The sequence below is a fragment of the Xyrauchen texanus genome, chromosome 4 (assembly GCF_025860055.1).
Source record: "Xyrauchen texanus isolate HMW12.3.18 chromosome 4, RBS_HiC_50CHRs, whole genome shotgun sequence".
In the NCBI taxonomy this organism is placed as follows: domain Eukaryota; kingdom Metazoa; phylum Chordata; class Actinopteri; order Cypriniformes; family Catostomidae; genus Xyrauchen; species Xyrauchen texanus.
In genome coordinates, this window is record NC_068279.1 from 40,986,596 (window position 1) to 41,003,631 (window position 17,036).

Sequence of the window (17,036 nt, forward strand, 5' to 3'; positions counted from 1 at the left end):
GATGGAAGAGTGAAAGACGAGACAGATGAGAGAGGGGGGAAGATGCATGAATGTATGGAGTGTGCGAGGCCAGTACAGCTTCAAAAGACCTTGAGCCGAGTTGAGTTTAAACTAATGCTAGTCAAATTGCAGAACTTTCAAACTGCCTGTTGACTGTGCTTCCTAAGACTCAGACTGTTAAAAAAACACTAGTTGTGTAATCTTCTACATAATGTTCAGCATTTAATCACTCCACATCATGAACGAGGCATAAATTCCCAGAAGAAACACTTCAAAGTAAACAACAACACTGAATTTACCGGAACCATATGATTTCCATGACATTTGGTACCGGTAATGGTTCCCGAATGTGCAATGTTCCACAGATGCGGACGGAACACTGTATTAAAATACTCTGACATTGCTTCCAGCTGTTCTTACAGTAAAACATCTGACTGTGTTTTGTGCAGTACAATTCAGTGGCAGCGCTGCCTTGCAACTGAATCTAGAGTGTCAAACAGGCGTGACCAGTATAGTCTGATTCCCAAACTAATAACTCTAATAAGCTGGTTCTTTTGAATCTACAGCGTATAACATACAACACTGCCAGTGTAGTTTGATTCCTATACAAATGACACTAATGAGCTGGTTCTTTTTAGTGAATCAAAATTGTACATTGTGAACAATGTAGTTCGGTTTTTGAGCGAATTACTTGCGAGCTGGTTCTTTAAAGAATGGTTATGTAATGTTTTATTAAGGCTTGTGAGACTTCTGGAACTGATTACTAATCAGTTGTGTATATGAAAATGTGTAAGTTGAAGATGCACGTGTTTTTGTTCAGCAGAATTTCATAAAAGAATGAATTAATGAATGTATATTTTAACACATTATTTGTTTGTTTAGAATTTATATTTAATATATACTTTGGATCAATTATTGGACTGAATTTATGTCTGTGCAAACATGCCTGGTACAATAATTTTTACATTTATCTCTGAATTGTTTTATATCTGCTCTGTCAAAATGATCTACTAGATCTATCAATAATTATCCAAATAAGTTTGAGCTTTCATTTCAACGTTGGAATGGCACATCAAAATGTACAAAGTGGATGTGGCCACTTTTACTTAAATGGTCATTCCTAACTCTTGAATGGAATGAGATATTTTCACCAAATTTGGGACACTTGTGTACGGGGTAAATCAGAGGACATATGATAAAAATAGCTCCCCTCGGCCGCTTGAAAGCGCAATACCAATGAAAAAACAAAATTGTTTTAAATCTATGGAATCGTTGGCCCGATCGACTTGAAATTTTGCATGCAGTGTCTTTGTACAGTATGAAGACAGTCGTATTTCTTGAAAAACACCGCCGCCATCAACCAATCAACTTTTAGCAGCTATTAGACATGGTTAACAAAGGCTGATCAGAACTGAAAATGTGGTGGGCCTATTTGGCTCTCGGCCCAAGAGGTCTATGCATAATTAAAAATAAATTGCCAATGGAAGGTGCGATCGGATTTTACATGTGTGCAAAACTGTTGTATATTCTGCAATGTTTCACACAGTCACACGTTATTCATATAATATGAATTTAAAAATCAGTCTTCCTAAAAAAAAAATAGTATAAGAACCATTAATGGGGCCATTATCAGAATTGTAGAGAGTATACATAATCTACACCAGAACTGATAAATTATAAGTTTCTTATCCCTAGAGAAGATATTAAAAGGAGGTGGGAGAAAGATGGAGGGAAAGGGTACATATGCATTTCCTGAAGGAAATAGTTTTAGAACAGTTGAAGTTTTTGGCACAAGTTCTACAAAATACTGAATCGGCTGGTGATAATATACCATGGACTTACAATGAAGGAGAGACCTGAACTAAAGCTAGGAACCAGAATATCATAGACTTAGGAGTGGGCTCTTTTGGCAAGTAAGCAACCAACTGAGAAACCACTCAGAACACCTTAGCAACCACCAACAACACCCAAGCACTGTGGTAGTGAGATTTGCACAAGTGAGCACCACTCACATTTTCTTAAGGAAATTTAAAAATCTGCTATTAGTTTATTTCGCAATCAGTTCTGTTCTGCCTTTAGACAGAAATGAAAATGTATCCTGCTACTGTACAGATAATGACAAGTTCAGAAATCTCAACACTGAAAGAAATGCTCACATCTGAAAGGCTTAAAATTATGAGAGAGGAGAGAGGGAGGTGGAGAGAAAGAAAGATACAGTCAGAGAGAGAAGAACCTGCATGGTGAAAGTGCTCCTCTAATGGATGGCCCTCCCTCCTCTCCCTTTCCACCTCCCCACTCCTCCATTGCTCCTTTCTCTTCTCTTCCTCTTGACTGGCCTGAATGTTTAATCATGCCTTGATTCCCAGCTGAAGTGAAAACAGGACAGGGTCCCATTGGCTGAGCCATCTGGTGTGTGGTCTGTGACGCTGCACTGTGATTGGTTAACATTTTGAGGACAGAGTTAAGAGGTTCCCGGTTACCAGCTGAGAAGGGCAGGGCACGTCTTCAACCATTACAACACACTCACGGAAGCTCCTTGTTGGAAAAAGAAACCCAAAAGGCAGACCGTAGGCGAGAGAGCAGAGCAACCAAACAGATTTAAAATGACACACACATAAATAGGCATACGCATAACATATAAAATGATTAATACAATAATTTAATATATAGTTCTCAGTGGATAGATAAGTTTGAACACAGTAGTTGCAAAATGAGAAGTAAGCTTTTTTGGAATACTTTTAAAGATATGATTAAAAAAAAGAAATGCAGATTACGCACTTGGGTACCATGCCGAGTTGCTTTTTTTAGTCTGCTTTCTCAGACATTTAACGAATGTCTTGGTTTAATACAAGTTAAGCTCAATCGACAGCATTTGTAGCTAAATATTGATTACCACAAAAATGTATTTTGAATCGTTCCAACTTTTCTTAAAAAAAAACAACAAAGTACAAAATTAAGTTTAAAGTTACTTACAATGAAAGTGAATGGGGGCCAATTTTTGAACGTTAAAATAATCACTGTTTCAAACATATAGCCACAAGACATAAAGGATATGTCTGTTAAAATCACTTACTAACCTTTTCTGTGTAAAGTTATAGCCAATTTTACAACTTCGTTACCATGACGATGTTATGTCAACAAGATCCTCAAATGACTGTAAAAATTACAATTTCAACAACTTTACAGCTCAAATAATAAACAAGTTCTAACAGAAGAATTCATGTAAGTGCTTTTATAAAATTATATGCTTTAAATTTCAGCCTTTAAACCCTCCAAAAATTGGCCCCATTCACTTCCATTGCAAGTGCCTCACTGTAACCCAGATTTGAGGTTTATTTAAAAGTAGCCGGTGAGGTTTTTTTTTTGGGTCACCTTGGCTTTAAGGAAAAATTCTTAAGTTACATGAAGAAAAGGAAAGATGTGTCTAAATAATTTTTGTGGTGATTATCATTATGCCACAAATGCTGTCGATTGACCTTTACTTGTATTGGACCCAGAACATTCCTTAAACCCAAAATACTCTTGCTAAAATGAAAACACGGACACAAATTCCCACTTTAAAAAAAAATAAAAAAATGTCGCTCTTCACATGCGCACAAATTTTGTTCATAATAAATGTATTATAAACATTTTGTGTGCATATAGAGTGATATTTAGTTTCTACAGTAGCAATTTCTTTTAACGTTACCATATTATTGAGAAGCTTGTGGGTTATTGATTGCGGAGTTATATAAACATAAAAAATAAAAAAAATTAGTTTCAAAAGGAGCTTTCAAAAACACCATCAGGATGGGAAGAGAGCCACACCAGAGCCATTGATCTGAGAAATCTGCTCAAAGGATATATGTCTGAGTGCCTCTTTCTTAAAGCACAGTGTTCTAAGAGCATATGGCTGAAAATGATTTGTCTCATTCCACTTTTTCAAGTGAGTTCCATTCTGCCTGCAGAAAAGCAGTTTACACCCAGTTTCAACCATCCCTTTTACAGCTCAACATTAACCCCGGACAACCATCTCTCATAAAGATTGTCCATGGCAATCTATAAGAATGGAGCTCACAGAAATATTAATAAAGCTGTGTTAGGGAGGCTGACATGGCCAAGGTCCACAAAGAAATGAGTGAGGCACTCTCTCCAAAAAATAAAGGAATATTTTAGGTTAAAAACAAGTTGAGCTCAATCTGGTTGATAGAAATGCTCTAATAATGGATGTATATTGGGCAACTGAGCATTGCATTACTGTCATTAATTTTTTTAACAAAATGAGGGATGAACCTAAATAATTTTCTTTGGTAACCAATGGCCACGGATACTTTTGAGCTTAACTTGTATTTGACAGTTAGCAATCTCGCCCCAAACTCATGTCATCGATTGAGTCAATGTTTATTTTTTGTTTGTTTTTTCTCCCATTTTCTCCCCAATTTGAAATGCCCATTTCCCTATGCGCTCCAAGTCCTCATGGTGGTGTAGTGACTCGGCTCAACCCGGGTGGCGTAAAATGAATCTCAGCTGCCTCCGCGTCCGAGACGTCAATCTGTGCATCTTATCACGTGGCTTGTTGAGCAAGCCACGTGATAAGATGCGTGGATTGACGCGGAGACCTAGTGCGTGTGGAGGATTCACGCTATACTCTGCGGCATCCACGTACAACTCACCAAGTGCCCCACCGAGAGCGAGAACCACATTATGGTGACCACCAATTTGCCAATTAGCTTCTGATTGGAGGTGTACTGAATTGGAGGTGTACCTGTCAATGTATTTTAAGGCCTACTTTCAAACTCAGTGACTCTTTACTTGACATCATAGGAAAATCAAAAGAAATCAGCCAAGAACTCAGAAAAAAATTGTAGACCTCCACAATCATCCTTGGGAGCAATTTCCAAATGCCTGAAGGTGCCACGTTCATCTGTACAAACAATAGTATGCAAGTATAAACACCATGGGACCACGCAGCCATTATACTGCTCAGGAAGAAGACGCATTCGGTCTCCTTGAGATGAAGATAGTTTGGTGCAAAGTGCAAATCAATCCCAGAACAACAGCAAAGGACCTTGTGAAGATGCTGGAGGAAACAGGTAGACAAGTATCTATATCCACAGTAAAATGAGTCCTATATCGACATAACCTGAAAGGCTGCTCTGCAACGAAGAAGCCACTGCCCCAAAACTGCCATTAAAAAGCCAGACTACAGTTTGTAAGTGCACAAACTGTACTTACTTTGGAGTGTCCTCTGGTCTAATTGTGGGGGTGCTTTGCTGCAGGAAGGACTGATACACTTCACAAAATAGATGGCATCAATTTAGAACAAGTATGTGACAGGGCGGAGGGCAGGGCCGGGTCATGATTCTACACACCCGGTCCCTTATCAAGCTAACCAAGTCTCGGAGAGGGATAAAGGCCAACTGCGGATGGTGGTGAGACAGAGAGAGAGCGTTTAAGGGCAGCTGTCCGTCTTAAGTGTGTGTTTGTGTCTTTTTGTTTCAGTTTCATATTAAAATATTGTTTATATTGTCAAGCCTGTTCACGCCTACTCCTTTCCATAATCCCTTTACAAAGTATACCTCCAAAGTTGTGGCCAAATGACTTACGAACAACAAAGTCAAGGTATTGGAGTGGCTATCACAAAGACCTGACCTCTATCTGATAGAAAATGTGTGTGCAGAACTGAAAAAGCATGTGCGAGCAAGGAGGTCTACAAACCTGACTCGGTTACACCATTTCTGTCTGGAGGAATGGGACAAAATTCCAGCAACATATTGTGAGAAGCTGGTTGAAGGCTACCCCAAAACATTTGACACAAGTTAAACAATTTAAAGGCAATGCTGCCAAATACTAACAAAGTGTGTGTAAACTTCTGACCCACTGGGACTGTGATGAAAGAAATAAAAGCTGAAATAAATCATTCTTTCTAAATTATTCTGACATTTCCCATTCTTAAAATAAATTAGTGATCCTAAGCCAGGGAATGTTTTCTACGATTAAATGTCAGGAATTGTGAAAAACTGAGTTTAAATGTATTTGGCTAAGGTGTATGTAAACTGCTGACTTCAACTGTATATACTGAAGTACCTTATTTTGTTGTGGATGTCCCAATATGGATATTAGATTTGCACTTTTTAGACAGCTCAATAAAATATTCAATTCATCATTCAATGATTCAATTCAATCAATTTGGAATAATTTTTAACATAACAAATGTAACTGATCATGGAAAATAGGCACATTTTATCGTAATATCGATTGCAGTCGAATCAAATCGAAATCGTATCATGGCAGACTTTGAACATTGGATTTCTGGCAAAGAGAATCAATTCAAGATTTTATTGTGTTGAAACTGGTGATTTACACTCCTAATGTTTATGACGTGGCACAACCAAAGTGAAATGCTCCAAAAATGTCCATATGATGTAAATTGACTCGACCTTAGAAAGGCCCTTATAATAAATACCTCTCGAACAAATTGACAAATTCAACAGCAAAATGGATTGCTGTGAAATTTAGGCCAATGACAGCCTTATGTTCAATAACATGGATAAACAATATATTGCATTCTATTGATAATGTGTGTATTGTTTATCAATCCTTTTCTCATCTGTTAAGCTTTAAAATTATCAGAATTGTTTTTATTTATAAAATACAGTACATAGTACTTCTATGTACTTCTAATTATTTAAATATAATAAATATTTAATCAATATATATTGAATTATTGTTATTTGAGGGGTTTCTCAGCTAATATTTATCTATGCAATGAATTAAATTAATTAACAGGCAGATCATATAATTAATTAAAACTTTAACTGATTGCCAGCCCTAGTGTAAATACACTACAATCATATCTTTATGCGTGTTTGCAATGGGTACGGGATGGGCGAGGAGGAGGCGGGAACCTGCAGAACAGTCAACATAAAATCTAATGGCAGAAATTAACTTAAAAAAAAACATAAAACACATAGATGCACACACTCTCTCTCTCTAACTGGCGCTTCCGGCTGGTCTTTATATCCCTCCCAGCTGATTACGACAATTCAGCGCCGGGCGTGCGCCATCACAGCCCGGCCACACCCTCCTCCTCCTCAAACTTTTACGATATGTAGTTTTTCAATTAAATTTGATGGAAAAATTACTTCAAATATTACTGTTAAATGATAATAATGCTGCTTAAGAACACCTCTTAACCATGGTAAAACTACTGTATTGTATGGCTTCTCTTGGCTTATTGCTTTAATAGACCTCTGGCCCCTCTACACCTCTCAAATCACTGTCAGGAGCCTCTTTCTTCAGCAGGATTACTGTTGCTCTAGTGCTTCTTAAACACTTGATATGTCCTGAATCCTGATGTTTCTCCAGCAGTAGGTTTTTCCTCTCTTTCTCACTTATGTAACAGAGCTCCTCTGATACTCATGTACAGTCACGTGACAGCAGCTGTAATCATTATTGCTGTGAGCCTCTGAAACAATTTATATGACACAACTGGGATTATGACAAGTCTTGCAAACTAAATTAAAGGATTGGAAACACACAATGATTAAGATGTTGATCTTTTACACCGTAATATAGCTACATAAACTGTAGCCACATAACTCTCCCACACTTGAGCCTAGGACAAGAATGATGGCTCAAAATCATCTGGCTTGTTGATGAGGGGTGTGCCATTACTTTTCTAAACAATCAGACATAATTTTTGTCTGGCAGGTCATAAAACAGGCATAACAAATTCCTGTAATTCCTATAATTCCTATTACAATCATATTAAAATAGTAGCATTAATCGTTTTAAAGTCACTATGAATGAAGCACCTCCTGCTGTTGTTTTCAATGAGTATGACAACTAGTAGGAAATGTTCAAGGGACTTAAACTGACAAACAGTCTTAGAAATGGTCTATAATACAGCCATACATGAAGTGACAGGTCGGGGAGAAACATGGGGGGGGGGGGATACCTCTGACTCCAAACTGAGGTAATATAATCCCTCCAGAGACATGTTCTAGTACCAGCTTGATGCGTTCAATAAAGAGTTTGACCACAGATTCTGGACCTACAGTTACTACACACACACACATATATACACACCCAGTCCAACTCAATGTCTGGCTAAGTTTACTGTCTCTCAACCATTCTAAACTGAGGAAACCATGACAACAGAGCAGAGAAAGAGTGCAGATGAAGAATAAAAGCAGACAGGAGATGATATCAGAGAGGCAGATGGAGTGATTGGTGTGAGGAGGAGGTAGAGAGAGAGAGAAAGCTTTCAAAAAGATGACCTGAACATAAGGCTTTGCTAGCCAAAATGTATCCATTTATATTTTAGAGACAGACCTTAAACCGACAGATAAACAAATTGATAAAGGGACAAATAAATATGACAAATCTACTTATTCTGCTTTCTGAGGCAACGTGAATATCCTGCTGGCATGTTATGAAAACACAAAAACAAGATTACATTTCCTGCTGTTAATATACTCCCGCTATTATTGATATTAGCCTCTACGGAGATATCGCAGAATTTGAAATGCACATCCTTTATTAAACAGGAAAGCCTTTTCATTTTTAATAACACCCATCAATAACTAAATGGATGCACATTTTTTTAACAAGGCCATACCATTAGCGCAGAACAAAAAAAAAGATTAACAGTATCTGCCAAAGCCAATCCAGACACGGTTTTGGTTATGAACAAATCTAATGAGGCTTGTTATGTTAATGAGTTCAGAGGTCATTAAAGGCCTTACGACTGAGACACAGAGGCACTGAGAATGCTTTGTTTTGGGTTTGAGTTTTTAAAAGGGTCTCTTTAATAGTTAGGTCATTAAAGCAGACAAAAGCTAAATTGATTTTTTTACCTTTCTGAGGTAATCCCCAAATATAAAAAATTCTGGTTTTAAGGGGGTATTTACACTTGGTCACTTCATGCATTTTGACTGATCTGATTGCTGTCCGATTGAATAAGCAGATTCCATTTACACTTAGCTACATCAACGTGTCTCTGGCAAATGGATATAAATCCGATCTTCAATTCCCATGATATATCCAAACAAAATATTCACTCCCTTGATTATGCTAATGCCGGGCAGCAAATTTAAAAAATGTGATTAATTATTTAATTCCATCTGACTTTGTGTCCACATGCAGGAATCTGTGTGTGTGTGTGTGTGTGTGTGTGTGTGTGCTATTTTCCCTTCTGGACTTGCAGTAGGTACAGTATCTTATCTAGGTATGATATGTCCAGCTACATTTATTGTCAGTGTCTAGTTTTAGTTTCTTAAGCAATCTGCATCAAATAAACAAAGAAAAAGTCTTACTTTGAAATTATTTATTGTACAACGGAAGCCCTATGCAAATACTTGGTAACAGCTGTTAAGTTTAGCATTTTCCCTGTGCTCATGTAGCATTGTACGGCCAAATTTATGTGGCTTAAACAGCCAGATGCATTTACATTTGACCGAGTTTCATCTGGAATGGATCTCAAACCACATTCGGAGCCACCATATATGGATAGCATATTTCAGGAATCACCGTCATTGATATCGCGTCTGCTCTAATAAGACACATTTGCCACGCAGCTGGTTTTAGTAGATTTAACATTTTCACGAATCGCACAAACTCTGTTTTTAATTGCCAAAGTGCAACCACTGAGGCCCTTACATGAACAAGATCACCATTGAAGATCTTACGGGATGAATGGTCCCCTGTCTCGCCACCAAAGGGCTTCCTGAACAGAGTAACTTGATCGATTTAAATCAGCTGTTAAGAAATTGGAATATTGAATATGCCATATTATTTACTGTACATTAACTAACTATTTAAGCAGTAATTTAGCAATAATTCAATTTATTCTATACCATAGATATCAACTTACAATAAATTTGTATTTGTCCTAACATTAACAAATATTATTACAATATTTAATGCTTAAAAGAAACTGGAGCGCAGCTAATGTCAACCACTGAAATCTTCTTTTCTGAAGAACCACATGGTTGCTTTGTGATGTCATTACGGTAATTTAATATTTTAATCTACATGAATAAACGTGATTACAATATCAATGGCAATAATCGACAATTATGATTTTTGCTATAATCATGCAGCCCTAAAATTAACAATAACAAAGTTTTACAAAAATAACAAATATAAAAATGATCTTCTGTGGTGTGAACTGGCAGATAAACACACAACCATTTTTTTTTTTTTTAACAATAAAACCAATTCTTGTTCATTAAGAAACAATAATCTTGCTTCCTGCTCTGCACATGAGCACTGCAATACTCACATACCCACCCCACATAGGCACAAACAAAGGCATACAAGGGTGTAAATAGGGGTGGATGAGGGGTGAATCTAATAACATAATTTGGTACGTCTACCCCCTTTTCCTGAATTACCAATTACATTCATTACCATACGTTCCCACACATGGTCACACATGCACAAACACACACACATCTCATATAATTCAGTGTGAAATTACAAGGGGAGGGGGGTTGTGCAGGATTAGTCCTTTCCTGGTTAACTCTTCAATGGCTTCTCCGTGCTGAATGAAATAAGCTCTCCCTGACTTGCTCGCTCACTCCATTACCCCTCCATCTCCTCTAGCGTGATCTGTGCAGTTCTGCCTGCCTTTTCCTCCATTTAACATCCTCTAAAAGCTCTTTATGCAACTCCACCTTGTAGCCAGAGCAGCTGAACGGCAGGCTAAACAATCACAAGTGCACCTCCTGAGCCTGTCATTACCCACAAACCCCTGCTGACTGACTGCTTAAGCCCACATGACCTATACCCAGAGATAAAGAGTCCATCTGACTGTTAACAGAACATCAAGTACTCTGGGTGTCTCTCTGCAGAGTGTGGTATATAATCTTCAACATGAATGTAACTGGGAAGAGAGAGAGGAATAAGACAAAGAGAGAAGAAAGTGTGAGGGCCAAAAGGGAAGAGAGGGATCAGGGAAGGATGAGAGGGAAAGAGAGGAAAGAGAAGTTGGGAAAGAAATAAGAGAGGGAGAACAGAGAGAGAGGAAAGAAAGCAGGACAATAGAGAAGAGGAAATGAGGGGAGGATGAAAGGGAAAGAGAGGAAAGGCAGGAAATGAAGGGAAAGGGAGAAAAGAGGAAATAAAGGGAGCAGGGGGAGATTAAATAAAGGGAAGAGGGAGGGAGGAGAGAGGTGAAGAGGGAAGAAGGAGAGAGGGAAGAGGGAGGAAATAGGGAAGAAACAAAAGGGAAGAGGGAAGAAACAAAAGGGAAGCGGGAGGAAGGTGATAGGGGAAGAGGGAAAAAAAGCCAAGGGAGGAAGGAGAGGACATAAAAGGGAAGAGTGAGAAAGTTGACAGGGAAGAAGGAGAAAAGATTGAGGAAATAAAGGGTAGAAGGAGAAAAGCATGAGGGAAGAGTGAGGAAAGAGAAAATAAGGAGAAGAGAGGGAAGAGGGAGGAAGGAGAGACAAAAGAGGGAGAAAAGAGAAAGGAAGCAAAAGGAGGAAGGAGACAGGAAATAAAGGAAAGTATGAGGATGTAGAGTGGGAAGAGGGAGAAAAGAGAGAGGAAATAAAAGGAAAAGGGAGGAAGGAAAGGACTTAAAAGGGAAGAGTGAGAAAGTTGAGAGGGAAGGAGGAGAAAAGTGAGGAAATAAAGGGTAGAAGGAGAAAAGCAAAGAAGAGTGAGGAAAGAGAAAATAAGGGGAAGAGAGGGAAGAGGGAGAAAAGAGAAAGAATATAAAGCAAAGGGAGGAAGGAGATAGGAAATAAAGTGAAGAGGGAGGAAAGAGAGATGAAATAAAGCATATGAAGAAATAGAGAGGGAAGAGAGAAGCAATAAAGAGAAAAGAGAGAAGAGGAAGGAGATGGGGAAGAAAGGGAATACAGAGGGAGTAGAATGTGAAAAGGCAGGGATGACTTGTATGGTCAGCAGGACTTTTTTTTAAGTACATAAAAGTATCGTGGTGGCGCCATGGCTCAGTGAGGACATTGCATGGTAATTCCATTGTACTTTGATAAAACCATGATACTGTTTAGATTCATACACTTATTGATAGTGAAGTACTTAAAAGGTACTGCTTCAAAGCATATCATGGTACTAATGTCATAATGGTTGTATAAAAAATAAAAAAAACTGTATTGTGCTGACTTTCATTGATATATATATATATATATATATATATATATATATATATATATATATATATATATATATGGTAATGACACATTTTTAACAGAGTTGTGTCCTGACAGACTCACAGTACCCTGCCTGAGCAGAACAGAACAAACACACAGACTCAAAAACAAACATTAATGCTAAGAGCATCACCCACATTACACAGCCAGTAGATAACAATGTTAACACATGCAAACCCAAAACAACCATCTCACTGTACACCCATAAACAGAGATGACAGAAAACAGGAAATGCTGGAATGAAAGAGGAATTATAGTAGATACATACTGCTGTAGAGGGTATCAATCCAGGAGAGCCTGGGCAGCTCGTGAGTGCTCAGGTGCTCCATCACCCTGCCTGCTGCCTCCTCCAGTGCTGCTTCTCCTGCAAACGTACCCCGCTATCCTTCCTTCACTGACTCTCTCCTTCACCCGTATTCGCTGATCTCCTTATAAATGTTTATGAATGGAGGTAGGTAAACATAGTTTGAAATACAGAGCCACTGTGTTGATGAGGAGAAATCCACGCCTGAGTGTGTGAGTGGGTCTGTTCGTATTAAAGCACTCACATGTAAGACAACAGGCAGTAGCTGCTCACTGCCAACGGTTGCTAAGTGAAGGGAAACACTCCTCCCCTCTCTCTTTTCCTCCCTCTCGCATTGTCTCCCTCTCTCTGTTCAATCATTTTTTCTTCAGTACATTGCCTCTCCCCTGTTCTCTTTCAGCCTCTTGCTCTCCTTCATTCACTGTTTTTGCCAATTAGAGGTTTTTGCTAAGGCAATCATCACTATAACTATTTTTCATGTTGTAGGTTAGGGATTTGAACAAACCCCTAACCCTACGTAGTAAAGTGTGGTGTGTAACTCCTCCCACAGTGTTTTTGAACTAAGTACTGACTCTTGAAAAGAGCGTAATTGCAGGTGTTCAACAAGGAAGCGTGTGGTTCACAACAGACTTTCATTTAAATGTCTCCTCCTCTCAGACTCTCCTTTTCTCATCTCTCTTACTGCCTGCCTCTCTCTCTCGCTCTCTCTCTCTCTCTCTCTCTCTCTCTCTCTCTCTCTCTCTCTCAGAGCAGCTCTTACATTAGCAACACTCTCCACAGGGATTTTATTTGATGTGGTAACAACCCCTCCTCCGCAGAAGAGTGTTTTTGTATGACTTAGGACTAGGTGATAACTTAAAAAAATTATATGCTTTATCTTTTTGAGGATATTCAACACATTTTTATTACAAGGCTCTCTGGTATACTCTATTCTGATTGGTCAATGGCGCCATCTAGTGGTCTGAAATTTCTGAGTAACAACCGCAGCATCCACTTATCAGACCGCTCATCTGGGTATTGCAAGCCATCATTCCTGCTTCTTGGATCACTGTTTAATCTCTACAAGTAGGCTAATAAAATAATTTATCATTTAAATAACTCAAAATAAATTTTTTATGTGCATTTACTTTTTTATTTGGAAAGTAGTCTTATAATATGCATAATAAGTAGTCAAATGTTAATTAATTACAAAGTAAACACCAACAGATCTCTGCAAACTGGAGGTGGAATTTAGTTTTTCGTTTATTTATTCTCACATAATTACATAATTCCAATGCAAATCAACGTTTCGTATCTATTACTTTGTTTATGTGGTGAGTTGTATTGCATTAGGCTGAATAATGAGGGGATGGATGGCCATTTTCACAGAACTCCGAAGCAAACCGAAGGTGGATTTTAGCTGTTCAGCGATTACTTCTCACATTATTACATAATTTCAATGCAAATCAATGTAAAATATCCATACATTTATTTATCCTGTTGTTATTGCATAATAAACCCCTTCAGGGAGTTACAAGACCCCTCTGCTTCATGTCAGGTTCCTGATTAACCTGTCGTGTTTATTGTGCGATAACAACAGGCTGACTGTACATTTTCCCTTGAGTATTCATGTTGCCTTAAACTTCAAAAAAATTATTCTACGGAACACAAAAAATATTTTTTTGAGGACTGCATTATGTGTTTTTGTCCATAAAATGCAAGTCAACAGGAGCCAAAACGTTCAAGCTCCTAAAAGCAAATGAAGGCAGCATAAAAGTAATCCATACAACTTGAGTGGTTTAATCAATGTCTTGAGAAGAATTATATTTAAATAAACAATTTTTTTTGCCAGCAAAACAGTCACAAACAATATTCCATAGATCATGAATATTCCATATATCGCCCAGCCCTAGTATGCATATGTTTACATGTTTTAGGGGAGAGCAGTAATGTTAAACTAGAACCACTAGTCCCACAGAGATGCCAGAAAAACATTAAACTGTGAGAACAATACACAGTAGGAGGCTGGTTCAAAAGACAGAGACAAAGAAAGAGTGATAGACTGACATAGATGGAAAGAGAGAAGGAAGAATCCACAGAGTGCCCAACGAATATATTCTGAAAATCAATTTTGCACATCCGTACTTTAAATGTAAGTGAAATGTGAGTTCAAATATGAGATGTCAAAAATCAGGACATGTGTGTTAGATGTGATATGTTTTTCTATGTGCCCAGGTTGTGCATAAGGGATCAAAAGTAGAAAACTGTTTAATGATGTGTTTGTTATTGTTAGTCAAATAATACATTTATTGGGATTTCATTGCTGGAACTTTTCTTATGCATTTTGAGCTAAACATCAAAATGCTCAAATGGGTGCAAGTACATGAAACATATGTTGTGACATTCAATCATGTGGCGAACCGGTTTCCTGCCATGTCATAAAGTATTAATCAGTCACGCCACAGCACACATGCAAGACTAATTACATTAGAGGAAACCAATTTTGGGTTATGTACATTAAAGTGTATTTTCCTTTTAATCCACAAAACCACCTGACTACTCCAAAAGTCTTTTTTCTATTAAATTTGTTTTTTCTTTACTTTTTTACATGAGACAGACATAGTAAAGGTATCAGGCGTAAAGACAATTACAAAGCATAAGCAAGGCATAAATGCTTATCCTGCAATGAGAAAAGAGACAGTAAATTGCTCAAATATCTGTGGTTACAGGAGAGGAATACTGCCAAACAAAGAGGTTTCACTTTAAATTTGTGAACTCAAAAGGTGATAACTCACCCAAATATAAAATATTTGAAGTTAAAAGAGGTGTGTAAAAACTTTGAAATATTATGAAACTTCAAACTGGGATTGTTCTCGGTCAGTCTGAGACATTAAATGCTGTTTTTTTGTTTGACCAAGTAAAAACCTAAATTAAATGCACTTTAAACTCATATTTTTCATCATGCTATATATTTGGACCATTGTGAATTGTTTTGATATAATATTGTGATCAATATCTTGGTTAAACTCAGGCATACGGAATGCTTGTGTTTCTCTTTAGTAGAGCAATATGTAACATTGACATCAAGCGTTTAAAATGGGTACTGCAGTCCAAAATAAAAATATTGGAGAGAGATGTCTCCCCTGCCCCCTCCTCCCCAGACTTGAAGCTCGCATTGGTTGCCAGGTTGAGGACACGCAACAGGAACGAGCAAACTGACAACGGCAAGCCATACACTGTAAGTTGATCAGATGTACTGCAGGCTTCCATGGCTGCAGCACGCTGTGTTTGCCCACTAACTTTATTTAAATCTGGCAACCCGGGGTGTCAAAATACTATTGGGAAATGGGTAGTGGGCAGGATCACACAGGCCAAAACACAAACAGAAATTCTAGCCCGGAACGGACATTTCAAAGTAGAATATACTGGCTGTAACATTGTTATCGGAGAAGACAGTATTTCAACTTGCATGTTTCCTAAATCTCTGATAACTTATGATCATTTTATGCTTTAGGACAGTAAATATATTATATCCGGGGTTCAATACTAGCTCAATCAACAGCATTTGTGGCATAATGTTAATTACCACAAAAAATTTACTAGAGTCATCCCTCCTTTTCTTTAAAAAAAAAAAAAAAAAAAAAAGGCAAAAGTGTGGAAGTTTGAAGGCAGAAATTTGATCATTATCATTTATCATTTTATAAAAGCACTTACACTACCAGTCAAAAGTTCTTAATTACTCATTCTGTATTATTAATATTTTTGACATTTAAGGTAAAGTCATCAAAACTATGGAATAACAGAAATGGAACTATGGGAATTGTGTTGTGACCAAAAAATTATAATAAATAAATAAATCTGTGTTATATTTTAGCATCTTCAAGGTAGTTACCCTTTGCATGGCATTTGCAGACATGCACTCTTGAGGAATCATCCTGGGATGCTTTTTAAACAGTATTGAAGGAGCTGCCATCTATATGTTGGGCACTTATTGGCTGCTTTTCTTTATTATTCGATCCAAGTCATCCATTTCAAAAACTTTTTTTTTTAATAAAAATGTTGTAATGAAATAAATTAATATGGTAGCACAATTATATTTTTGTCTACAAAACTAATTTCAAACTTTACACCTTCAGATCAAAAGATTTATAAGATCATGAGAAACATTTCAGTAAAGTGACCCCAAACTTTTGAAATGGCAGTGTACAATACTTCTACCATTGAAATTTGTGCACTGTATTATTTGAGCTGTACAGTTTAAAGTGCCGTTTTATGGCGTTACATTGTCAAAATTTGACGTAACTTTACACAGACATTTTTAGTAAGTGATGTTGATGACGATAACTAAAATCGCATGCCTATTGTTTACATCTTCTGGCTATACAGTTACTTTTAATCAGTGTGTAATTTAAAGTTTGAGGATTGTCCCCATTCACTTAAATTGTAAGTGCCTCACTATAACCCAAAGTTTAGCTTTATTGAAGTATTTTTGTGGTATTCAACATTATGCCACAAATGCTGTTGATTTTGCATAACTTGGAATAGTGAACCAGGAACATTACTTTAATGAAACGTTTGAATGTTAAAAT

General features: G+C 37.5%; 1 protein-coding gene across 3 annotated transcripts in view; it reads right to left on the minus strand.

Annotated features, from left to right (window-relative positions):
• LOC127643319 (active breakpoint cluster region-related protein-like) overlaps nucleotides 1-17,036 on the minus strand; it is a 212,727-nt gene that overhangs the window by 157,841 nt on the left and 37,850 nt on the right. Inside the window, exon 1 of one of the 3 annotated variants that reach the window (XM_052126008.1) lies at nucleotides 12,433-12,681. The exons of 1 other annotated variant lie outside the window; for it this stretch is intronic. In XM_052126008.1, coding sequence (XP_051981968.1) covers nucleotides 12,433-12,493 — 61 coding nt within the window. In that variant the 5' untranslated portion in view covers nucleotides 12,494-12,681. Of the gene's footprint in view, nucleotides 1-2,156; nucleotides 2,273-12,432; nucleotides 12,682-17,036 lie in introns of those variants that run through there. One more of the 3 variants, XM_052126012.1, reaches the window with a different exon arrangement.